This window comes from Selaginella moellendorffii, unplaced genomic scaffold, assembly GCF_000143415.4.
Source record: "Selaginella moellendorffii unplaced genomic scaffold, v1.0 SELMOscaffold_11, whole genome shotgun sequence".
Lineage (NCBI taxonomy): Eukaryota > Viridiplantae > Streptophyta > Lycopodiopsida > Selaginellales > Selaginellaceae > Selaginella > Selaginella moellendorffii.
In genome coordinates this window covers 1,544,557-1,565,574 of record NW_003314272.1, presented here as the reverse complement: position 1 = coordinate 1,565,574, position 21,018 = coordinate 1,544,557, and the positions used below count along the sequence as shown (strand labels likewise).

Here is a 21,018-nt window from a genome sequence, read left to right as displayed (position 1 = left end):
TGCCGCAGGTACGTTAGCATCCATTTTTCTAAAAGATCGAGAGCTTCCAACTCTTCTTTGCAGCGGTGGAGCTGATCAAGCGGCACAAAGTCGTGACCATCGCCGGCCCCCAGACGTCGGAGGTGGCGAACTTCGTAGCACACATGGGACGAATGACGCGCGTCCCGGTCGTCTCCTTCTCGGCCACCGATCCCACGCTGTCCGAGGCGCAGTACCTTCTTCCTCCGCCTGGCTCTCAGCGACCGCATCCAGATGGAGGCCATCGCCGGCTTCGTCAAGCTCTTCGAGTGGAAGGAGGTGGCGGCCTTCTACTCGGACGACAGCTTCGGCACCAGCGGCGTCATGGAGCTCCACGACGAGCTCGGCAAGGTCGGCGCCACCGTCTCGTTCAAGGCCGCGGTGAGCAAGGGGATGAGCCAGGACGACGTTAGCGAGTCCCTGGCCCGGTTTGCCGAGTCGGGCTGCCGGGTGTTCGTCGTCCACGTCGACGCCAGCGTCGGGAGGACGCTGCTCATCCAGGCTTACAACCTCCGGATGCTCATGCCCGGCTACGTGTGGATCGTCACCGAGGCGCTCGCCAGCGTCCTCGACACCATCTACGACGACGACGAGTTCGTGGCGGCGTCGCAGGGAGCCGTGGGAACCCGGAGTTACGTCCCTCGCTCGCCGCAGCTCGACAAGTTCTACGAAAGGTGGCGAAGCGCGAACCCGGCCACCAGCGTGAACGTCTACGGCCTCTACGCGTATGACACCATCTGGACGATCGCGTACGCGATGGACAGGCTCTTGTCGTCCACGAATGCAAGCCGGAGCTTCGAGTTTCGACGTCGGCATGACCTTGCCAGCCTGCCGGTTCTAAAGTCCGGAGCTCGGATCCTCAAGGAGCTCGCAAAGACGAGCTTCGGTGGAGCCAGCGGAAGGGTGGAGCTGACGAGCCGCGGGGAGCGCAAAGGCTCGGATCTGGAGATTGTCAACATGAACGGGAAGGGAGTTCGGGTGGTCGGCTACTGGAACCGGGCGAGGAGCTTCAACGTGGATCCTCCCTCGGACAGCCAGGAGCTGGAATGGTTTAGCCAGATGGAGCGGCGGCTCAACCGGATCGTGTGGCCGGGTGGCAGCTTGAACGTTCCGCGAGGATTGATGATCCCGAAAACCGGAAGGGAGCTCGTCATCGGCGTCCCGCTCAAGCAGGGATACAAGGAGTTCGTGGACTCCATCGCCGAGAGTGGCAATGTGAGTAGCTTCCATGGCTTTTGCATCGACGTGTTCAAGGCCGCGCTCTCCTGCCTTCCCTATGCGGTCACGTACACGTTCGTGGGATTTGGCGATGGGAATTCCACTCCCAGCTATGACGAGCTCGTCGAGAAAGTCGCGAACAAGGTAAAAGAATAATTTTTTCTTCGGTTTTTTCACGAACTCGACTGTGTGGTTCTCTAGAAGTATGATGCTGCTGTGGGAGACATCACTATAACTCACAAGCGAGCGAAGATTGTGGATTTCACGCAGCCTTACACGACGTCGGGCCTGGTGCTCGTCGTGCCGGTGACCGAGTTTCGTCCGCATCATGCGTGGGCTTTCCTCCAGCCCTTCTCGACTGGTCTGTGGTGCACAACTCTGGCCTTTTTCCTGTTCACTGGAGCTGTCGTCTGGGTCCAAAAATCGCGACTTTGGAGGCCGTCCGAAGAAGCAGGCCGTCACCACCTTCTGGTAAGTACACCATAATATATTCTTCTTCTTCTTTTCATACGATTTCTCTTTTGGTTTTCGTTGTGTGATCGTCAGGTTCATATTCTCGACTCTCTTCTTCGCACAGCGTATGGATATCATTCCTTTCTTTTTTCCGCTTGTATGACTCGTTTGTACTTCTCACTCGCAGGTGAAAGAGTGAAGAGCATTTTGGGAAGGATAGTGGTCATTATCTGGCTCTTCGTGGTGCTTATTCTTACCTCCAGCTACACGGCGAGCTTGACATCGATTCTCACTGTTCGTAAGCTCAGGCCATCAATCCAGGGCCTGTCCCGGCTGGTCGGGAGTAAAGTCCGGATTGGATATCAACAGGGATCTTTCGTGAAGGACTATCTCCTCCAGCTTAACGTGGACAACGATAGACTGGTGCCCCTCCCCTCCATTTCCACGTACTCCTCGGCTCTGGCCGCCAAAGAAGTTGGAGCGGTCGTGGACGAGCTCCCATACATGCAGCTCTTGCTTTCGTCCGATTGTAAGTTTGCACTGTCCGGCGAAGAAAAGTTCTCGGAGAGCGGCTGGGGATTTGTAAGTTCTAGTTCCTTTCGTGTTTTCTCTATGCAAAAAGCATTTTTTTTTTCCTTTGAACCAGGCATTTCCAAAAGGATCGACACTAGCAGCGGATGTTTCCACCGCGATTCTCACGCTCGCGGAGACCGGAGAGCTGCAGAGGCTTCACGAGACATGGCTCCACACGATCCAGTGCAGCGGAGAGGTGGTGAAAGTCAAGTCGGACGAGATCAACGTGCACGCCTTCTCGGGGATGTTTGGACTCGTTGCCGTGGTTGCGGCGGTGGGAGCTCTTGTCCACGCCGCTCGGAGCTCCTGGCAAAACTACAACCTTGCACTGCTGGCTGCTACGCCGCTCCAGTGGCCCTCCCGGTTCGCAAGAGGTTCGCGTTTCATTCGCTCCTGGAGCTCATACGTCTGGCAAACAGGAAGGCTGAGTTCCATTGCTATGACAGAGGGTGAAGGGCAGCACGAATGAAACTCGTGAGAACTTCGATCGTGGAGGTTTTCCTCAACTTGTGGACCTTCTCCTTGTGCAGCAGCAAATCCAGAGGAACGAATCGGACCACTGAGACAAAGCAGAAAGGAAAAATTGAGCACGATAAGAAGGAAAGCTCGCGAGTCTTACTTTGGATTCGCTACTCGTCTCTCCAGCTCGGGGGCTCCCGGTTCCATACATCCTCTCGATGACGCTGCGCGTCCTGGCCGTGTCCTCGACGCCCGAGCTCTTCTCCTCGCCGGGCTGGAAGTCGATGAGACCATCCAAGTTGAAGTTGCCGGAGTAGAGGCCCGTGGTGGTGCTGGTGTCCCGCGATGTTGACTTTGGAAACAGGAAGGATGAATTCACAGGTGAGAATGTGAACTTCGACTCGTCCGTGTTGCGGACGACTTCCTCCACTCTGCTCCGGATCTCCGACTTGACATCGTATAACATACTGTGCTTGTCCTTGTAGGTGGCGGCAAAGAATTCCTGGCTTTGCTGCTCGACGTCGACAGTGTTCTTGGTGAAGTCCAAGTCGAGGTACCTGGAGCTGTTCAAGGCGCTGGCGTCGATCCCGCTCGGCCTCGACCCGGCCAGCTCGATGCTAAACTCGCTGCTGGTGACGGTGGTGTTGCTGTTCTTGCTGCTACTCCGGCTGGAGCTCTCCTTGGATTCCGAGCTGGTCGGGTTCACGTTGTGGTGAGCAGTGCTGTTGCTCAAAACAGTGGAAGAATTGTTTCTAATGTGAGGAGCCTGGCTGGTGTTTGATCTTCTCGGCAGGAGGAAGATATCGCTGCTGCTGTGCCGAGGTCCCCCCGAGAAGCTGATGCTCTTGGTGAGTCCCCAGAGTGACGAGGAAGAACCAAGCTTCTGGGGACCCGACTTTGCTCGGAGCTTCTTGGCCTCCTGCTGCTGCTGGTGCTGGCGGTAGTACGTGTAGAAGTCGAGGCGGCCGGGAAGGATGTGCTCGCAGGGGCTTCCGGTGTCGAAGCTTAGCGGAGAGATGGCGTGAAGCTGGTCCTCGGTTGGCGAGTCCGGGACTGCTTGGGACATGGAGAAGCTAAAGCCGCGGTCGTTTGCGAGGAGGAGAGCTTCCATCGGGGTCGTGACGGAGGGGAACGAGGCCGGGAATGGAAGGATAGAGTTGAGATCTTTGAGCTTTGGAGCTGGGGGTGTGGACTCGGACGAAGAACTCCCGGCTGTTCTCCCGTAGTGGAAGACTGTTGTTGGTGACAAGTTGCTAGCTTCCTCGAGCTCGTCCTCTCGGCTTTGATGATCATGGTGGTGGTGATACATTTCAGACTCTGAGAGAAAGCGAAGAACGAAAGAGAGATTTTGATGGAGCTGCTGGGAGAATGTCTTATGGACTTACCTGGGAAGAAGCTCTTGGTGTTCTTCATGGAAGACGAAGCAGTATGATGTGGAGAGTAAAATCCTTTTTCTTCTTTTTCTTCGCTTTGATCTCCTCGAGCTAGTGAATTTCCAGGCCACGATTCGTCCCACTCGAACGGAGCACGGGCATTCTTCCCTGCGTGCTGCGAGACGCTCTTGCGGATCTTCTCCTGTTCCTTGGTCACCAACTTGGAAAAGATCGTCTCCAGCGACATATCTGGTGAGAAGTCACTCCTGCTTTGCTCGGGAGAAGAACTGTGCATTGACAAGGAGTTTTGGTGGTCAGTAGCTGGATCACTGCTGCACGATTCCTCGATCTCCATTTGATCGCGACTAGACGATTTGGGAGCTAGATTGGAGCTCGTCTGGAATCGCGAAAGATTGGACACGATGGTAAGCTTTCTCTCCTCGAGTTCTTCGGCAGTAAGGCTTCTTCTATTGTTTTGCAGGCGATTCTCCTGTGCTAGAGCGACCACTATAGAATCCAGCAGCAACATCCTTCTTCCTTTCCGCCAAAACTATCACTTTTACTTTATTGTTTTTCTTCGCCTCTCTCACTCTCGCGGATGATGCAAAAAGTTTTTGGTGCTCCTAACCTTCAAGCCTTCTTCCCTTCTTGCCACAGATCTCTCGACAGCCACTGTGCATGGGATCTCACAAAACCCCGCGCTGGATGCGACGGCATTGATGGATGGATGGATGGCAAAATGGATCGATGCTGGATGCGACGGCATTGATGGATGGATGGATGGCAAAATCGATCGATGCACGAATGCGCGATCTGAAAGAAAATTCGATCCATCGTGGTTGAATTTCATACCCTTTTGTCGGTGAACAGCCCAGCTTTTGATGAGGACAGCTACCCACGGGCACTATTACGAGCCATGTCGGCCACTTTCTTTTTTCCCCTCTTTTGAGTTCTTCCAAGATCTTCCACAGGTCGTGCTCCCGACCCAAGCTAGGAGACAAAGTTGCCTTTGGACGGCCGAGATTCAATGTACCAGAATATGCCGGTCTTTTGAATTTTAGGGCTAGGGCTTCATGGAAGCTGGAGAGGACGATGAGAGCGCTTCCCGGCCCTTCACGGCGCGGATCCGCGACTCCGCGCCGGCGCCCACTTGCCAGCTTCTCCTCTCCATGGTCGACGAGGCGCTCGCGATGATGAAGTAAGCTTGGGTGTGGCGCCCTCTTCCTTCCTGATCGAAATGTGGGCGATTCCTTCGTCTTAGGTGCCTCACCTATGTCTCCGAGAAGACACTGGAGAAGCTGGAGTTGTCCAAAGGAAGCCTGGATTCGGTAAAGAGGAATTTCTTCGCTTCCTTCTTTGGTTTCGTGATGGTTTTATTTTCTGTGCGTGGTTTTGTAAGCCCAGGAAGCTTATGCGGCACTCAATGAGGTGAGGCTTTGCTCGGTAGCTTACGAGGCTGCGAGCGGGCCTGATATTCCCATCAAGGAGAAAGAGCTCTCCATCGCGACGTGGCGAGCTTGCCGGCTCTTCAGTGTAGATGAAAATTCTCGCGTTTTTTTTTTTGAAATGATCGCTAAACGTTTTGTTTTTGATGCGTTTGCTTACAAAGAATAGACTCGCGGGGCGGCACTAAATTACTTCTTTTCTACGAGGGAGGAGCAATCGAAGAGCCTGTCGATGTTTTTTAGTATACTGGAAAAGGTAAGCGTGCTTTTCTTTGTCATGGTTCTGTGATCGAAACATCTAAATTTTCCAGTTCAGGAGTCTGGTTGTGAAACGATTGACGACAACACTCGAGGAAGAAAGCGCGATAAATGCCTACTTGGATGAAGTTTTCCGGCGCGAGGAGAGGGTATGGCGTGTTTTTTCTAGTCGAAAGTTTCTGAGAACTTCTCGTTTTATTGTCAGGCCATCAAAGATCACACAAGTCTGTCTCAGCAGTTGCAGACTGAACGAGATCTACGCTCGAAAGCTTTCGAGGACTTCAAGTTTTCCGAGCGTCACTTGCAAGGCACACAGCCTCTACCGTGACTGACGCATTGGGTCATTACGTAACACACCTGGGACTGCAGGAGAGATACAAGCGGAAAAGAACGAGGCTTTGGCAACGCTGAGACAGCTTCAACAGGACTTCGACGCCCTTGAAGACGATGAATCAAAGAGTTTCAACCAAAAGGTTGGCTACAAATGCTTTACTTTCGTTGCTGATTTCTGGCTCGTTTCTCTTTTTTCCAGCAAAAGAAGTTCTCCGAAGAATGCACTCAGTTAGCCAGCACCATAGACAAAATGCAGGTCCTCGTTTCCGGTTCGTGACAAGTATCACATAACTTGTCGAGTTGCAGGAGGACAATCGTGCCTTGGAGCTCGCTGCGCGCGGCAAGAAAGAACAGAGCGTGGAGGAGGTGACTAACTTGCTGCGAGACTACAAAACTGAGCTCGCAAAGAAGAAGGATGAGCTTGACAGATTATCCGTAAGTTTGACGAAAGTTTCCTCCCTTGATCTGCTCCACAAATTGTTCATCAGGTGCAACACAAAGAAGTGGACCAGAAAATGCGATTCTACAAAGAATACTATCGCCAGTGTGCATGGGAGGTCTGCTTCTATAACCGGGTTGTTTTCTTCCTTTATTGTAACGCGAGCTTCGATGATTGCAGGAGAATGAACGCCAAAGCTTGGAGGATGCCAATGCGGTAAGTGCTTTGTTTGCTGATAGAAAATCACATTTTTCTCTCCTCGTTCTTGCTTCACAGAGAGCAAACTTCAAGTTCAACAGATGCGCGAGGATCATACAGCGAAGATATCGCTACTTCATCAAGAAGAAAAAGGCCGAAGAAGCCGCTCGCAAGAAGGTGTGATTTGTGTGAGTTCTTTTTTGTCATTACTGACGCGAGCGCAATTTGGATCCACAGAAAGAAGCAGCTGCGAAGAAGAAAAAAAAGTAATTGGTTTGATCGACTCTCTTCTGTTCGTGGTTCCTTCTCAACCGTTTTTGCTACGTAAGAACTCTCAAAGTTCTTACATTCTTCTCAAAGTCCTGCCATTCTTTGTCCTCGAATTTGCTGCTGGAAGCAAGAACTGCAAGGATATCCTTTGCTCGAGAGCTGCATTGATGCAAATCTCCTCTTCTTCGTTCTTTAACTCATACTATAAAGTTTCATTTCTTTCATGGGTTTTTAAACTATCGCCCTATGGCGCTGAGCGCCCCAGTGATCAAGACGATCGCCCAGAAGATCGCGCCCAAGAGCTGGCTGGTGCCCGATCGGAGGAGAACCTTCGATGCGCTCAAGGAGGAGGCGCGGCGCGTTCATCTGCTGCTCGAGGTCCGCGACGCACGGGTATGGGTCGCCATTTCTCTCCGGGGTTTAGCTAGGGTTTTGCGATGCCGCCGCACAGGTCCCATTCACGTCCGCGAATCTCCAGTTCCAGCGCTTCCTCAAATGGAAGCACCACATCACCGTCTTCACCAAGATCGATCTCGCCGACAAAGAAAAGCTAGCAGTGAGTCTACATTCTCTTTTTCTTTCTTCTCTCTTTGATCTTCCTCTTGGCAGGAATGGAAGAACTACTTCAAAGGAGAGAACTATTTCTTCTTGAACTCCTATAGCAGGCACTGCGTATCAGCGGTAAGTTCCTCCATTCTTTCTCTTCCAGGCTCATGAATTTTTCGTTTTTCTTCTCTTAGCTTATGTCTCTCTTGAAAGCCCGATTGCTCGAAGCTTCTCCATCGGATTCTACCAAAGTTGTGATGGTCGTCGGCCTTCCCAGCGTTGGCAAGACAACGCTCGTAAATGGCCTCCACCGCATTGGAAGGCGTCGTGTGCAAAGTAAGCCCAAAGTTCTCGTGGCTCTTCTCATTCTTTGTGTTCTATCTTTTTGATCCAGTGCTGGAGAAGCTAACGCTGAGCAAGGTTAGCCTCACTCCATATCAAACGACGTCCTTCTTCAACTGCAAGGTCTGGTGTTTTCTTTTTTCGTTTCCCATCTGTTGCCACCACTTTTGCTATCAGATATGCTACCGTCCTCCCATGTACGCAATGGACACTCCATCAGTCATGTATCCTACCATTCTTGACGCTGAAACTGGGCTTAAGCTCTGTCTCACAGGTATCCAAGTTTCCAAAGTTTACCAATGGAAAAAATTTGATCTTTTCTCTATTTGCACCCGCAGGAGCGATGCAAGACTCGGTCGTGGGCGAGGTAAAGCTTGCTCGCTTCCTCCTTGCGGTGATCAACTCCATGCGCTCCAGCGTCCACTCGGTGTGGAAAGCCGAATTCGAGGCCAAGAGATTCATGAAAGACCCGCTAGACAAGACCAAGAAAACCGACAGAGTAAGCGAAGATCCATCCATTTCCTTCGATCTCTAAACATCTTTTCCCGCAGAAACTGATAAGGCTCGACGATAACTTCGTGCAAGTGAAGGGGATAATCGCGACGGAGCTGCTGAGCTTCGAGGGAGATCTTCGCCGCGAGGGCGAGATGCAAAGGCTCGTGGATCATCAGTTCCGAGCGCTGCACGGATTCTACGAGAGCGTCCGGACGAGCCGGAGGATCATCACGGACTTTCGAATCGTGCGGAGGCTTCTAAGTTTGTACCGTGTGGGAAAGCTCGGCCGCTACACCTGGGACACTGTTCCAACCATGAGCACCGAGCTACTCAAACATAATCTTAGCTAGCACTAAGTAGTTACCACTAGGCTAATTTATAGAGATTGTTGTTTAACACCGAGTTATATCATTCTCTCTACCCAGTGATAAACCCTAGGGCGAGAGAGGCGAGGAGGAGAGAGCGATGGGCAGCAGGAGAATGAGCACGCAGATCTTTCCCGTGCGCCTCTCGGCGGCGCAGCAGGATGCGGCGTATTTCCACTCCTACAATCACGTCGGCATCCACGAGGAGATGATCAAGGTGAGAGCTTCTCGGGTTTTGGGTTTTGGGAGCTCAATGTGGTATGATAGGATCGCATTCGCACCGAGGCCTATCGCGATGCCATTTTCGCGCACCAGGAGGCGATCAAAGACAAGGTAGAGCTCGCTCTTTTTCTGTTTGCTCGAATTTTAGCTGTTCTCTTCTCTCTCCCAGGTTGTGATTGATGTGGGGTGTGGAACTGGTATACTCTCGATTTTCTGCGCTGCTGCTGGAGCGAGAAAGGTAGAATCCGCTACTTTCGGATCGCTCATCCTTTTTTCTTTCTTTTTCTTTCACCACAGGTGTATGCAGTGGATGCGAGTGATATCGCTGTCCAGGTACACTTCTTCTTTGTGTTCTTCCCGTGTTTTCGTGCTGAGAATTGTGTCTTTGGAAACAGGCTCGAGAGGTTGTGAAAGCTAATGGCTTCTCGGATGTTATAACAGTGATAGTAGGAAGAGTGGAGGTCAGTGATCTCTTGCGATCGATTTCGATTTACTGTGATGTTTCGTTAACGTTTTTTCTCGCCTTCCAGGAGATCCAACTCGAGGAGAAGGCTGACGTGATCATCTCCGAATGGATGGGCTATATGCTGCTATACGAGGTAGATTTATCGAGTGCATAGGACTCGGTGAAGTAACTATCTGGAATTCTTTGAATCGGCACTTAGGACGAGAACGTTCTCCGAACGTGCAGACTATGTTGCCGAGCGTCGTGTGTGCGAGGGATCGCTGGCTGAAGCCCGGAGGCTTGATGCTTCCTTCTTTTGCCACTGTAAGTCCCAAAAGATTTCGCTGCGAGGGATTTAACTCTTTCCTTGGTTTTTTTTTTTTTAAGCTTTACATGGCTCCCATCACTAACCCCGACAGATATGGCGAGAGCATCGATTTCTGGCGCAATGTCTACGGATTTGACAGTAAGATATTGATTTCTCGTTTTTGTAAGTCTAACCACGCGTGTGTTTTTCTCTTTTTGTGGTTTATCCAGTGTCTGCCATCTTGCCTCTTGCGAAGCAATGTGCTTTCGAAGAACCATGCGTGGAAGTGATCACCGCCGAGAATGTAATCTCATTCCCGATTCTGGTATTGTGATAAGACAAGATTTTTAGTGTCCTTGACATTCTGTAACTCAGGTGAAGCGCATCGATTGTAGCACAGTTACTCTGGAAGAACTGGAAACAGTAACTACAACTTTCAGTGTGCCTTCTATCATGAGAGGTATTCCTTGAAACAAAAAAGATGCAAGAATTCTTTGATCATTTTTAACATCTTGCAGCCCATCTACATGGATTTGCTCTCTGGTTTAACGTGTCCTTTGGTGGTGATGCTTCTTCCCTGCCAAAAAGCAAAGCAGCGAGCAATGGGACAATCCCACTTGTTCTCTCGACGGCTCCGGAGGATCCTCCCACACACTGGGCTCAGGTGTGTAAGCTCCACGTTAAATTCCATCTCGCTGTTCTACACTTTCTTGAGCAGACAATCCTCTACGTCTACGAGCCTGTCGAACTTCAGCAAGACAATCTGATCTCGGGAACTTTCACAATGTCGCAGTGCAAGGAAAATCCACGCTTTCTGAACGTTCACATAGAGTACAGGTAAGCGTTTGGTCGTTTTCTCTCTGTGACAAGCTTTGTGGTGCCTTTGGCAGCTGCGGAGATCGTCACTTTGTGAAAGAGTCGGTGATGAGGTAGCCTATCGATGGCCACTATCAACTGTTTTTGCGACGTTAATTGTTAGGCCTGTCAGTTTTACAAGTTCTCTTCTTCTGACTCGTCTGGAACATGAAGCTTCTCTATCGCATTCTGCAAACTTCACAGTTAGATGTTGAGATCATTGGAAAAATTTCTACATACCTTGATGAGATTCACGTCTGCAGTGGATGGCTTGAGATCCAACGCGACACAAAAGTGATACATGGCACTCTCTGGCTGTCCAAGCCGCTTGTAGACTTTCCCGATCAAGAAGTAGACGCTGCTCTCGCGAGGCGCGACTTCTTTGAGTTGCTCCAGGACTCCGAGAGCGTCGTTGTATCTCTCCTCGCTCATTAGAACGTTCGCTTTCTGGTACTTTGGAAGAGGATTCTTGGGATCAGCCCGTATCGCTTCGCCAAGCAGTTCCAAAGCCTCGTGGCTCCTCTGCGATACAATTGGATTATGAGTATTCTTGTCGATATGAGATCGTTACCTTTAGAGCATGCAGCGCCATTCCCAGGTAGCAGTGGAGCACTGAAGAGCGTTCATTGATTTGCAAGGCACGACGAAAGTGGTACTCAGCCAACTCATATTTTTCCTGGCGTAGATAGATTGTACCAAGTCCATACCTTTATATGAAGAAGTTAAGGAAACAGAATATCAGATGAAAAAGCTTACCACGCGTTGTAGTGCCGTCCATCCATACGTATCGCGTTTCTATAGCAAGTAAGGCCTTCTTCGAAGTCCTCCATTGCAACATATCTACAAGAAACATACAATCAAATCGGAGCTTGACAAAACAATCAATTCAACTTACTCGTGTCCACATAGAGTGTACGCGTATGTGAAGTGAGAATCGAGTTGTAAGGCCCGCTGGAAAAACTTTAGTGCCGTTTCGTGGTCTTTCTGCAAACTAAAGCAGTTTCCAATCACACACCTGCACAATATGATTTTAGTTCACCAAAATAAGGTAGAACACTAGAGTTTACCATGCTTGTGGAGACAATCTGTCCATTGATACCACTTCCTGCGCGAGATAGCTCAGTTCCACGTCCTTCTTCATGTGCTGGGAGTAATAAAACAGACCTGTATGGTCTTATTAATCGACTTTTGCAAGAAATGAACGAGATACAACTCACATAGAGCACGGTTGAGTAGATGTCAGTTCCTTCAAGCCTGTAGGGTGACACTCTCCGAGCCCAACTGAAAGCACGCTCGGCTTCTGCGTAATCCACCATCTCAAAGTATGCTCTTCCGATCTGTATGTAGCAATGAATACTTGAACACAGTTGGAAAACCGAAAGACTCACTTGGCATAAAACCCATCCAGTCTCATACTGATTTTGTGGGAGCTTCGCAAAAGCTTCTAGTGCTTCCTGCAACCAAAGCTCTTTCAAATGTAAAAGCGAAAGAATAAAGTTCAATACCTGACTTTCGTACATACAAACATGCTTGAAGCCTTCACCAAGAACTTTTAGAAGAGCCAAGAGTTCTGTAGCACCCTCCCCAAGCTTCGAGCCCCGGGACACAAAGCCAACGGAGACACTGCGCCGAAGTTCCTCATCTATCACAGGAGAAGACTGCTGGCTGCTGGTATTTGACATTTCATCGCTTCCAAGAGTTTCTAAGCTTTCGTAAACCCTTCGGCCTGTAAATACATTATGCTCGGTTAGTGTCCATGCGCAACATAACACTTACCATCATCAAGAGGACCTTCGGCACTTCCGGAAATAATCTTACGCGAATTAGAAACACGGACGGAGCTATTGCTGGATACCCGGACGCTCGCAGTTGACGTAGGTGTTGACACGGCTACAGGACTTGGAATTGAGCAAACATTGATTGTGGATGGAGACTCGGCAGAAAGCCTCAAACTCCGCCTGGGAGGCTCAGTGAATAATCTACCGGACACCTACTTTGAAAGCAAATGAATAAAAACAGACCATAAAATGGAAACCAAAAGAACCACCTTTCGAAGCTTTCCCTCGTCGAGGAACTTTCGTCTCTGAGGATGAACGGGAGCAACAGTACTCTTTGTAGTCACTAACTGGAAAACCGATTCAAAAATGAAAAATAAAGTCGATATCAAAACTTAAGGTGCCAAACCTGAGAAACGCTTGGAGAAGGCGTGTTGTATGTATACTGAGACTTGACTTCCCACTGAGATTGTGATAGTGGATCTTCCTCAACACCTGGAAAATAAAACGTTGAAAACAACCAGCTCAACTCAGACGGCTCAAAAGTACCTAGCAGACACAAATCTTCGTAAGCTGACCAAAAGAATGGATCCACAGACAGCGCCTGCGTGTAGTGCGCAATAGCAGCTTGTCTGCGGTCCGTAAACCGACAGATAAGTCCTAGCAGATAGCAACCGGCTGCTCCATTTGGAACCTTGGCAAAACCACCAAGAAAAAATTACGCATGAGAGAAAATGTGGCTCCTGTACCTCGGATGGAGAATCACTGGGTTGTAGCGCAGCTTCAGCTTCAGCCATGTTACCCATTTCAAAGCAGGCCAGTGCAAATAGATACCGACACTGTGGCGATTTAATGCCTGAAAGGAAGAACAACACCACGGCACAATGAAAGATTTCAACAAGCAAAAGAAGAACCAAGAACTACGCCCTAGAACTACGAAGAAATCAGAAAAGCCAGTGAATGAACCATAGCAAAGAACTACATTTTTCTCTTCTAAAGAGAGAAAAAGGCAAAAACGAACCTTTAAGGAGGTAATATGTGCGGTACGCTTGATTGCTCCGAAAATAACAGGTCGCGAGAAGGTGAAGATTTGCCTGCAAGAACAGAAGAAATGGATGAAATCGATGCTGGAGAGATTTCTCGATTTCTCACCTCGGTAGCGCTCTCCGCGTAGAGGCGCTCGCAGAGGAATGTGGCATTGCGATACATGTAGAGCTTCAAGGACGCATTGATGCTGTCGACGAGGCACGCCTCCATAGCCGAGCTCATCCCCCCTCTCCCTCCAAAAACCCTACTTACGCCCTACGCGAGAATATACCCTCGTCCTTCTATTTATCACAGTAACCCTATTTCTCTCTTCCTTTTTAGAGCGCCATGATCGTGGAGCCAGCGTGTGGATTCTTCGATGCGATGGACAGGGAATGGGGCTCGCGGCGAGCGATCACTGGAGCAATGCGGTGAGTCCTCCGCCCTGGGATTCGGCTTCGATCTGTGCTTCTAGCGTCTCCAAGAGCGCTCCCGGGAGGGAGATTGGAAGATTTCTCTCTTGGGAGTGGCACTCGTGTGTCTCCTTGCTCTAACCCTAGCATTGGGGAGTGTTCTAAGATTTCTTTCTTTCTTCCTTTGCTTTGTAGGTGATCGTATGAGGAGTCTTCTTCCAACGCGAGATGCCTTACAGTAGCAAGGAACCGTGTGAGACAATGGCTAGAGTTTCCAAAGCTCCTATTGTTGCATGCTTGACGTGCCCTCTCTGCGGCAATCTCTTCCGCGAGGCCACGACCATCTCCGAGTGTCTCCATACCTGTAAGTTTTGTATTCGGCTTGGATAGTACTTCTAATTGTTTTCTCGTTTCCTCTTTTTTTGTGTTCTTCTATCGTAGTTTGCAAGGATTGTATCCACGATCGATTCAGTGACGAAGAGACCAACTCTTGTCCAATGTGCAATGTTGATCTAGGAACAGTGCCACTGGAGAAGCTCAGGTAAGAAGTTTGGACCTTGGATACATTTCTTCTCAGTTTAATATCTTTGCAGGGCCGATCCTCAGCTGGATGATGTGCAAGCAAAGATTTTTAATCTCAATCCGAAGAAGCGCCCCGCTGCTCCCGTTGCTGCGTCGCCACCCTCGCACACGCCCGCTCGCAGAAAAGAACGGTCGCTGTCCTCACTCGGGGTGACTTCAGTGCCGTCGTCTTCGAGACGCAAGTCGAGAAGGAAAGCTTGGGTGACGGAATCGAGCGAGAGCTACGAGGAAGAGGAGGACGATGACGACAACAGCAGCGACGCAGCTGATGAGTCTCCGGAGGACACCATGTACTGCTCCGAGACGCTCGACTCGGATACCAAGTCACCCATGAGAAGCGGTTCGAAAAGGCAAAGGGCTACTCGTGGCAACTCCGTGGGAAACGCCGAAGCAAAGCAGTCTGGGGGTAGCTTCTTATCTCCGCTAGCCTGCCTTGCAGAGCTAGCGCATGCCGACGAGAAGGGCAGGGCCAGCTCGGGGCTCATGAAGGAGGCTAGAGGCAGAGAAGCCTCGTCACTGAGAGCTACGAAGAATGTCCGACGGTCGTCACAGGCCAAGGCTGCTGCGAATGGTGGTGGTGGTTTCAAGTGCCAGACGTTGCCTTCGCCATCGACTCAAAGCAACGGGCTTTGGTTCACTTTGACAACAACTAACCAGTGAGTCACTCTCTTTATTTTCTGTCCTCGTTTCTGACTTGGAGCTCTGGGATTTACAGAGGCGAGGAGGGCCTTCCACAGATCAAATCGCCTTACTTGAGAATCAAGTACCAGCATTCCTCGTCAGTCTCATCTCTGATCGACGGTATTAACAAGTTTTTATGTTGCAGGGATGGAAAAGTTCCAGTCTCCTTCGTGAAGAAGTACTTGGTCAGGAAGCTGGATTTAAAGAGCGAATCCGAGGTACAGCCACTGTTTACGTTTTTGAGCTGCACAGTTTCATTTCATTTTTTTTTTTCCCTTATAGGTGGAGATAACCTGCAAGGGACAGCCAGTAGTCTCAAGCCTGCCCTTGGAGAGCGTTCGAAAGATCTGGCTCACCAAAGACCAACTCTCGAGCACCCCGGAAGACCGCGCAAGCGCGCTGGGCAAGGACTTCCTCATGGTCCTGTCCTACGGGAGAAACAGGCGAGCAGCAGCCGTGAGCTAGTGACTGCTCTCAAATGTGTGTTGTACCTCTAACGACATCTGAAAAGGCGTGTTTTTAGTTCACTGGGGGCTGGTCTAAATCACCCATCGCTGGAGTTTCACACGACCCTGAGAACTGGAAGCTCTTCCTCGTGCAAAGTTGCTGGCTGTGGTGATAATTCACGCGTCATCACCCTGCTGCGTCCAGATTCGTACGTGCTCGTCGCTTGAAATATGCAGCTGCAGTTTCAGGATGATGCATTGCTTATTAATCCGCTTATTTTTTATGCCACTTTCGTATTGGATGAGAACTTGAAAAGCATATATTATCTCGGGTACCGGCTGAGGATGTAACGCTGTTGTGTTTTGTGTGCTAGCCTTCTATATGATCCACATTTCAGAGCACTACGGGCCAAGGACAACATAAGCTTCTTTCTCTGGCACATAGGACATTATAATAAACAGTGTCTAAAACTCGAAATACAAGCCTGTGCACACAGGACATTATGACAAACAGTGTCTAGAACTCGAAATACAAGCCTGTTATGACAACAGCAACAAAAACAGGTTCTTTCTACAGCCAGTATCTCCTGCTTTGCGATCTTGGTTTGCGCCAGATGGCTCAGAGCCACTCTTATCTGCAAGGGGCCTCACAGTGGGGAGTGGGGTGGCGAGTTTGTGTATATGCTGGAAATTGGAGGTGAGATTGGAATGCTTCACCTGATGACGGATCCTGCACCAGTCGTGGTTCTGGATAGGCAGCAAGGTGGTGGTGATTGGATATGGAAGACTGTGTCAACGTTACCTCAAGAAATGGAACCAGGTATTATTGGGACCATGGAATGCCGGACGCATGGGAAAGATACATTTGTTGCTCTGTCTGTGAAATTTGATTCTGAAACCTTCGTGTTGGGAGTGGGTTGAGAAAGGGAGACGCTTTGAATTGGAGAAGATGGTGGATTTGAAGCCTAATCTCAATGTCCCCAGCTTGGAGCTAAAGGCAGCTTGCGCCAGCCGGTGTCTGGATCCCATGTGAGCCTGAATACTAGAAAGCGTTTAGGAAAATTTATAAATTATAAACATGTTTAAACTGCTTCATTTTGGTGACTGATATACTTTTGGCAGCATTGAAGGCACTTAGGAACTGAGGCAAACAGGAAAAACAAAGATTTTGTGCTTACCATCTGTGTCGCAATCTATTGTCACTTCTCCAATTTCTTGCCACAACTTGCCTTTTGACTTGAGGTAGCACGACTTGAGATGACTGTTGAACTGCAAGAAATTTGCACTTGATATGTAATTTCAGGTTTTAGATACATTTCTGAGGTATGGTTTTCCTGGACTAAATCTAGAATTGGAAGAGTTCTATACCTAGGTTTCATTATCCCAGTTCTTTTGCAACATTTCAGGCCTTGCTATTTAGTTTCAAAAATACATCTGTTTGTGTCTAATGGGATGTCATACTATTCAAAGTTAGAACATTCTCTTTTTAACTGAAAAGAACCATCCTCGACTGCAACGTTTGGTAAGATTAATAGCAATTCAATATGTTGTCAAAAGAGAACAGCCTGGGGCGGCTGGGACAGCTCGAGGAGGAGCTTGCTGGGCTGCATGGCTCATCTGGTGGGCTGGATGCTACTGGGGGAGTACCATGCGGTGGTAAGGCGTTTTTATTTGGTAGAAACTTTGATAGAGAAAAGAATGCCGTTGGTACCAAACATCTCGATTCATTTAGCTCAAATATGAATCGGAGGTAACTACTACTTACTTCCTTAGGTTTGAGCCGCACGGTTCATTTCCACTTCTTTGGTCCTTCTTTTTCTTCATGAGTGACCTTGCAAGGTACCACTGGTGCAGCCGAGCCTGCGACCGAAAGATCTGGCTCACCAAAGTTCTAACTAGAGGAGGATGAAAAAACAAAAAGAAAGTGATCACAAGCTCTCACCCGACGAGGCATCCTTGAGATCGCCCAGGAAGATATCCGTGAGAACAGTGTTCGAAACCAGTGATCGTCTCAGCAGCTCCTGCACCTACAGCAAAGGCACAAACTCAAGCTCATTCCACATCTACGATGGAAAAGTAAGTACGCGAGCCGGAGTGACGGCAATCTCCGCAATGCCAAGGTCGCGGATGTTCTCAAGTTTCATTTTGCGGAGCAGCTCAAGGGTCTTGGTAGTCGACGCTGGCGCTGGAAAGATCTCGAGATCATTGGTTACGATGTACTCGACACCTCCCTTCACGAAAGTAGCTTGTGCCGAATCATCCTTCACATAATAACGCGGTGTTTGTGAATGACGATAGCCGGAATGGTCAGTAGCTATACGATAAGTCGGTGGAATTTGTGGATTCGTGAGCAGCTCTTTAGCCACCACCATGTTGCCGGACTGGAACTTCTCGACGCTCGAGTAGACATTTGCAATAGCTCCCAGATTGCTGGAACCCGTGAGCTTGAGCATCCGGCCGATTGGCACCAAAAGGAAGCCGAAGAGATGGTCCACAAACTCCATGTTAGCTTCTAGGAAGAGAATCGCTTTGGTGGGCTTCTTGTAGAGCAGCCTTACCGGGAGATCCATCGCAACACAACGATCGAAAAAATTGTAAGGCCTTTTCTACCAGCTCTTTAATTAGTATGATTAGTGCTAATTTTATAACCACCTTTTAAAACCAAACCGAGTTAATCAAGCAGGCAGGTCGGCCTTGAAGACGTCGTTGAGAACCGTCTTTGACACCATAGATCTTCTCAATATCTTCACCATCTACAGGACACAAGGTTAAATCAAACGATTCATCAAACAATGACTGAGAGAAAGACTTGCCAGATCGCGAGTGACCGTGATCTCGATGCTGCCCAGATCCCCCTGTTCTTGACGAGCAGCATGATGCTCTTGACGGTGGAGGTCGAGCTCGAGCACTTGTAGACCTTGGGGAGGAAGGTGGGCATCTCGCTGCTATGCCGGATGGCTAGCATCGCTCCCGGGAAGCCATAGGCGCTGCGGAATTGGCTGAGAGCCTCCTTGGCCACCGACAGGAGCTCGAGCCTGTCGATGACGCTGCCGTGGAGATTGGCGATGGCGCCCAGCTCGTTGTCGTGCATGCCAGCGGCGCCGCGGATTCACGACTCTGCCCATGGGGAGGAGGAGGAGGAGGCTGAGGAGCGCGTCCACGAACTTCTTGTTGGCCTCGAGGAAGAGCACCGTCCTGGTGGATTTGACGAAGAGGACAGGCAGCGCTGGAGCGGCGGGAGCAAGGAGAGAGGGTTAGGGTTTAAGAAATGTGGGGTTAGAGCAATGGGGCCCTTGGCCGTGCCGGGAGAGGCACCCTGCCCTGGAGATTTCTGGCGCTCGTCCACGCCGCTGCCGCAGATCCTCAACGGCACAAGGTGAGATCATGGATCGCCGCTCTCAAATCGTCCAGGAATCCACGCGCTCGTGGGAAATGGCGAGGCCTTGGAGTGCCTGGAATCTGCGAGCCCGGGGATTTCTTCCGGATGCCATGCGGTGGAAATGGATCCAGGAAAGTTGATGGAGCTAGATGCTAGAAGCGTCTTCGAGAACCCGGACTTGGTGTCCTGGAACGCGATGATCCAGAGCTACGCTGAGAACTTCCGGGAAGAGCAAGCTTTGCCAGATTCTCACACCTTTGTAGCAGCAGTGAAGGCTTCCACTCGTCTTCCACGGCAAATAACTCTTGCTCTAGAGACCGGGATGGCTCTTCACGCTCGAACAGTGGCTGCGACTCCAACGTTTTCGTAGGAAGCAGCTTGATCGACATGTACTCGAGCTTCGCGAGTATGGCCGATGCGCACAGGATGTTCCAGGCGATTTCTCGCAACGACGTCGTCTCGTAGACGTCTCTGGTACTCGGCTATGCCGAGAACGGCGAGCCAGAACTAGCACTAGAGTTCTTCCAGGACATGCAACGAGAGAAGGCAAACGCGCAAGCTTTCGTCGCGGCACTGAAAGCTTGCACTGCTCTAGCGGCGAGATCTAGACGAGGCTACTGTTTAGAAAGCAATGGCTCTACACACTCAAGCTGACGCAGGGAGCCACGGCGCCAACATCTTCGTCGCGACGTCGCTGGTGTCTATGCCAACTGTGGAAACATGGTGGATGCCCATAGAGTTTTCGACGCGATTGACAAGCTCCAGCGCACGTCCTTGGCTCTCTGGAACGCGCTGCTGCTCGACTACGTACAGAACGGGGATCCAGAGCTGGTGCTAGAGTTGTTTCCAGAGATGGAGCTAGAGCTACAGCGAAACCAGCTCGGTCGGCCAAACTCCCGGAGCTTTGCGTGCGCATTCAAGGCCTGCGGTGGTGTTGTGGCTCTCTCCACCGGCAAAGCTTTCCACGCCAGAGTTTGCCGGCTCGGTCTACTCGAGAAGCCCGACTCGGTTCTAGCGTGGATTTCTACGCGAAGTGTCTTGCCGATGCCCAGCAAGTTTCTCCGGAAGCAACTCGACTATCACCTGGACATCGCTGATGGCCGCTACAGCAGGACGCTACTCGGGTGCTCGAGCTCTAGGCTGGAGGGATAGAGCCGAGCTCAGCCACGCTCCTCTCCATCCTCACGGCTTGCAACCATGCCGGTAGGCTCGAGGAGGCCAAGCTCTTCTTCGCGGCAATGCGCACCAAGTATGGGATCAGAGCACTACCACTGCATTGTCGATGTTCTTGAGAGGGCCGATGATGTACGAGGTGCGCTAGAGATGGCGAGGGCGATGCCTAGCGAGGCGGATGCTGTGACTTGGATGACTTTGCTCGGGGCGTGCGAAGGATGCAGCTGACGGGAAGGTGGTGTTTGATTCGCGTGGCTGGAGCTTGCTCGATCATGGCCAGCATTTATAGCCAGCAACCATCGTAGATCATTAGGTTCCTGACTGAAACTTATCATTCTTTCATTACTTCGTTGCAGTGGAATCACTGATGATTTAGAAGAATATGAACCTCTCAGAAGGTGGCTGTCACCCACCCCAGAGAACAAGCACGTTGGCGTGCCTCCTTCTTCGGGCTTGGAAGCAAGATCAAATCCTTTGTTCTTGGCTTCCTTGTTAGAAGATTGGAAGAAAGCAATAAGTAAAACTACTCTCTCGCCTGAGTACCTCGGCCACACAGAATGCTCTTGGTGCTAGTGTTGAGCAGCTCATCATCCTCGCCAATGATGAGCTCGTGCTTGCCTCCCTCCTTGATCAATCCACCAGGCCTAGTTACAAATGGAACAGCCCTGAGATCAAGATCACATAGAGGATGATGGTCCAAACTGAGACAGATATTTCTTGACTTTCCTCTTCCAAATCTATACAGTATGATGCATGTCTTTTACCAGGATTTTGTGAAGGAAATGCACCACCCTATTTATAATATTGAAGAGAGAAGAGTTCCAGACTTTCTTAACAAGATGTGAGACTAAGCTAGATTTAAAGAGCAAAATGGAGTTTGAGCTCACCAAAGTTTTAACTAAAGAAGATGAAAAAACAAAAAAAAAAAG

The 21,018-nt window shown here is 50.1% G+C and overlaps 8 protein-coding genes across 14 annotated transcripts; 5 read left to right on the top strand and 3 right to left on the bottom strand.

Moving 5' to 3' along the window:
- The first annotated feature begins 534 nt into the window (after nucleotides 1-534).
- Nucleotides 535-7,261, top strand: LOC112345907. The gene is given in 23 exon segments (XM_024673610.1): nucleotides 535-1,380; nucleotides 1,438-1,652; nucleotides 1,654-1,707; nucleotides 1,783-1,814; nucleotides 1,877-2,271; nucleotides 2,336-2,730; nucleotides 2,908-3,056; nucleotides 3,207-3,433; nucleotides 3,515-3,582; nucleotides 3,749-3,935; nucleotides 4,036-4,147; nucleotides 4,464-4,519; nucleotides 4,986-5,266; nucleotides 5,356-5,422; nucleotides 5,499-5,645; nucleotides 5,851-5,946; nucleotides 6,130-6,270; nucleotides 6,330-6,386; nucleotides 6,437-6,565; nucleotides 6,619-6,687; nucleotides 6,750-6,785; nucleotides 6,846-6,944; nucleotides 7,005-7,261. Coding segments are annotated over 23 exon segments (3,891 nt in total). The 3' UTR covers nucleotides 7,038-7,261.
- Nucleotides 2,672-4,635, bottom strand: LOC112345929. Its single transcript, XM_024673656.1, has 3 exons — nucleotides 4,107-4,635; nucleotides 2,882-4,038; nucleotides 2,672-2,821 (listed from the first exon to the last, which is right to left on the bottom strand). The coding sequence occupies exons 1-3, from the start codon at nucleotides 4,621-4,623 to the stop codon at nucleotides 2,765-2,767; spliced, it is 1,731 nt and encodes a 576-aa protein (XP_024529424.1). The 5' UTR covers nucleotides 4,624-4,635; the 3' UTR covers nucleotides 2,672-2,764.
- On the top strand, nucleotides 5,160-6,017 carry LOC112345931. 4 transcript variants are annotated; one of them, XR_002992224.1, is made up of 6 exons: nucleotides 5,160-5,292; nucleotides 5,356-5,422; nucleotides 5,499-5,627; nucleotides 5,704-5,795; nucleotides 5,856-5,946; nucleotides 6,003-6,017. XR_002992224.1 is itself a non-coding variant. In XM_024673663.1 (6 exons), the coding sequence occupies exons 1-5, from the start codon at nucleotides 5,168-5,170 to the stop codon at nucleotides 5,922-5,924; spliced, it is 477 nt and encodes a 158-aa protein (XP_024529431.1). In that variant the 5' UTR covers nucleotides 5,160-5,167; the 3' UTR covers nucleotides 5,925-5,946; nucleotides 6,003-6,017. The 4 variants fall into 4 exon arrangements, 1 of the variants encoding a protein (XP_024529431.1); XM_024673663.1 differs by having other exon boundaries at nucleotides 5,709-5,795; XR_002992225.1 differs by having other exon boundaries at nucleotides 5,248-5,292; nucleotides 5,494-5,795.
- LOC112345930 (short integuments 2, mitochondrial-like) lies at nucleotides 7,054-8,826 on the top strand. The gene is made up of 8 exons (XM_024673662.1): nucleotides 7,054-7,430; nucleotides 7,489-7,593; nucleotides 7,647-7,718; nucleotides 7,778-7,919; nucleotides 7,978-8,048; nucleotides 8,103-8,199; nucleotides 8,264-8,424; nucleotides 8,477-8,826. The coding sequence occupies exons 1-8, from the start codon at nucleotides 7,284-7,286 to the stop codon at nucleotides 8,768-8,770; spliced, it is 1,089 nt and encodes a 362-aa protein (XP_024529430.1). The 5' UTR covers nucleotides 7,054-7,283; the 3' UTR covers nucleotides 8,771-8,826.
- Nucleotides 8,827-8,836: 10 nt separating this feature from the next.
- On the top strand, nucleotides 8,837-10,821 carry LOC9650987 (probable protein arginine N-methyltransferase 6). Of its 3 annotated transcripts, XM_024673661.1 has the most exons (13): nucleotides 8,837-9,002; nucleotides 9,053-9,118; nucleotides 9,177-9,245; nucleotides 9,305-9,340; nucleotides 9,403-9,468; nucleotides 9,538-9,606; nucleotides 9,699-9,776; nucleotides 9,840-9,918; nucleotides 9,990-10,084; nucleotides 10,135-10,219; nucleotides 10,278-10,423; nucleotides 10,478-10,596; nucleotides 10,650-10,821. In XM_024673661.1, exons 1-13 carry the CDS (start codon nucleotides 8,886-8,888, stop codon nucleotides 10,690-10,692), a joined length of 1,068 nt encoding a protein of 355 aa, XP_024529429.1. In that variant the 5' UTR covers nucleotides 8,837-8,885; the 3' UTR covers nucleotides 10,693-10,821. The 3 variants fall into 3 exon arrangements, with proteins under 3 accessions (XP_024529429.1, XP_024529428.1, XP_024529427.1); XM_024673660.1 differs by having other exon boundaries at nucleotides 9,990-10,063; nucleotides 10,278-10,596; XM_024673659.1 differs by having other exon boundaries at nucleotides 10,278-10,596.
- LOC9658619 (cell division cycle protein 27 homolog B) lies at nucleotides 10,553-13,699 on the bottom strand. The gene is made up of 16 exons (XM_002968727.2): nucleotides 13,542-13,699; nucleotides 13,411-13,483; nucleotides 13,139-13,245; nucleotides 12,939-13,083; nucleotides 12,799-12,884; nucleotides 12,662-12,739; nucleotides 12,391-12,604; nucleotides 12,120-12,340; nucleotides 12,003-12,068; nucleotides 11,832-11,951; nucleotides 11,682-11,758; nucleotides 11,510-11,629; nucleotides 11,371-11,454; nucleotides 11,186-11,321; nucleotides 10,855-11,136; nucleotides 10,553-10,803 (listed from the first exon to the last, which is right to left on the bottom strand). Exons 1-16 carry the CDS (start codon nucleotides 13,656-13,658, stop codon nucleotides 10,750-10,752), a joined length of 1,980 nt encoding a protein of 659 aa, XP_002968773.2. The 5' UTR covers nucleotides 13,659-13,699; the 3' UTR covers nucleotides 10,553-10,749.
- Nucleotides 13,700-13,719: 20 nt separating this feature from the next.
- LOC9650986 (E3 ubiquitin protein ligase DRIP2) lies at nucleotides 13,720-15,863 on the top strand. Of its 2 annotated transcripts, none has more exons than XM_002969016.2 (7): nucleotides 13,720-13,846; nucleotides 14,024-14,192; nucleotides 14,270-14,369; nucleotides 14,422-15,066; nucleotides 15,126-15,173; nucleotides 15,237-15,309; nucleotides 15,374-15,863. In XM_002969016.2, exons 2-7 carry the CDS (start codon nucleotides 14,057-14,059, stop codon nucleotides 15,554-15,556), a joined length of 1,185 nt encoding a protein of 394 aa, XP_002969062.1. In that variant the 5' UTR covers nucleotides 13,720-13,846; nucleotides 14,024-14,056; the 3' UTR covers nucleotides 15,557-15,863. The 2 variants fall into 2 exon arrangements, with proteins under 2 accessions (XP_002969062.1, XP_024529426.1); XM_024673658.1 differs by having other exon boundaries at nucleotides 15,126-15,188.
- Nucleotides 15,864-17,465: 1,602 nt separating this feature from the next.
- Nucleotides 17,466-18,107, bottom strand: LOC9650985. Its single transcript, XM_024673609.1, has 2 exons — nucleotides 17,622-18,107; nucleotides 17,466-17,564 (listed from the first exon to the last, which is right to left on the bottom strand). The coding sequence occupies exons 1-2, from the start codon at nucleotides 18,105-18,107 to the stop codon at nucleotides 17,466-17,468; spliced, it is 585 nt and encodes a 194-aa protein (XP_024529377.1).
- Between the last annotated feature and the right edge of the window lie 2,911 nt (nucleotides 18,108-21,018).

Excerpts from the sequence above, each read along its gene's own strand:
- LOC112345931 (XM_024673663.1), top strand. The coding sequence starts at position 5,168 with ATGGAAGCTGGAGAGGACGATGAGAGCGCTTCCCGGCCCTTCACGGCG. Across the intron at positions 5,293-5,355 it reads GAGGCGCTCGCGATGATGAA|GTGCCTCACCTATGTCTCCG; the intron begins GTAAGCTTGGGT and ends CCTTCGTCTTAG. Across the intron at positions 5,628-5,708 it reads GAGCTTGCCGGCTCTTCAGT|ACTCGCGGGGCGGCACTAAA; the intron begins GTAGATGAAAAT and ends TACAAAGAATAG.
- LOC9658619 (XM_002968727.2), bottom strand. The coding sequence starts at position 13,658 with ATGAGCTCGGCTATGGAGGCGTGCCTCGTCGACAGCATCAATGCGTCC. Across the intron at positions 12,341-12,390 it reads CGAAGGTCCTCTTGATGATG|GCCGAAGGGTTTACGAAAGC; the intron begins GTAAGTGTTATG and ends ATGTATTTACAG. Across the intron at positions 11,630-11,681 it reads AGATTGTCTCCACAAGCATG|GTGTGTGATTGGAAACTGCT; the intron begins GTAAACTCTAGT and ends CATATTGTGCAG.
- LOC112345930 (XM_024673662.1), top strand. The coding sequence starts at position 7,284 with ATGGCGCTGAGCGCCCCAGTGATCAAGACGATCGCCCAGAAGATCGCG. Across the intron at positions 7,594-7,646 it reads CCGACAAAGAAAAGCTAGCA|GAATGGAAGAACTACTTCAA; the intron begins GTGAGTCTACAT and ends TCCTCTTGGCAG. Across the intron at positions 8,049-8,102 it reads CGTCCTTCTTCAACTGCAAG|ATATGCTACCGTCCTCCCAT; the intron begins GTCTGGTGTTTT and ends TTTTGCTATCAG.
- LOC9650985 (XM_024673609.1), bottom strand. The coding sequence starts at position 18,107 with ATGGATCTCCCGGTAAGGCTGCTCTACAAGAAGCCCACCAAAGCGATT. Across the intron at positions 17,565-17,621 it reads TTGCCGTCACTCCGGCTCGC|GTGCAGGAGCTGCTGAGACG; the intron begins GTACTTACTTTT and ends CCTTTGCTGTAG.
- LOC9650986 (XM_024673658.1), top strand. The coding sequence starts at position 14,057 with ATGCCTTACAGTAGCAAGGAACCGTGTGAGACAATGGCTAGAGTTTCC. Across the intron at positions 15,067-15,125 it reads ACTTTGACAACAACTAACCA|AGGCGAGGAGGGCCTTCCAC; the intron begins GTGAGTCACTCT and ends TGGGATTTACAG. Across the intron at positions 15,310-15,373 it reads ATTTAAAGAGCGAATCCGAG|GTGGAGATAACCTGCAAGGG; the intron begins GTACAGCCACTG and ends TTTCCCTTATAG.
- LOC9650987 (XM_024673659.1), top strand. The coding sequence starts at position 8,886 with ATGGGCAGCAGGAGAATGAGCACGCAGATCTTTCCCGTGCGCCTCTCG. Across the intron at positions 9,469-9,537 it reads TGATAGTAGGAAGAGTGGAG|GAGATCCAACTCGAGGAGAA; the intron begins GTCAGTGATCTC and ends CTCGCCTTCCAG. Across the intron at positions 9,607-9,698 it reads GCTATATGCTGCTATACGAG|ACTATGTTGCCGAGCGTCGT; the intron begins GTAGATTTATCG and ends CCGAACGTGCAG.
- LOC112345929 (XM_024673656.1), bottom strand. The coding sequence starts at position 4,623 with ATGTTGCTGCTGGATTCTATAGTGGTCGCTCTAGCACAGGAGAATCGC. Across the intron at positions 4,039-4,106 it reads CACCAAGAGCTTCTTCCCAG|AGTCTGAAATGTATCACCAC; the intron begins GTAAGTCCATAA and ends GCTTTCTCTCAG. Across the intron at positions 2,822-2,881 it reads AGACGAGTAGCGAATCCAAA|TGGTCCGATTCGTTCCTCTG; the intron begins GTAAGACTCGCG and ends GCTTTGTCTCAG.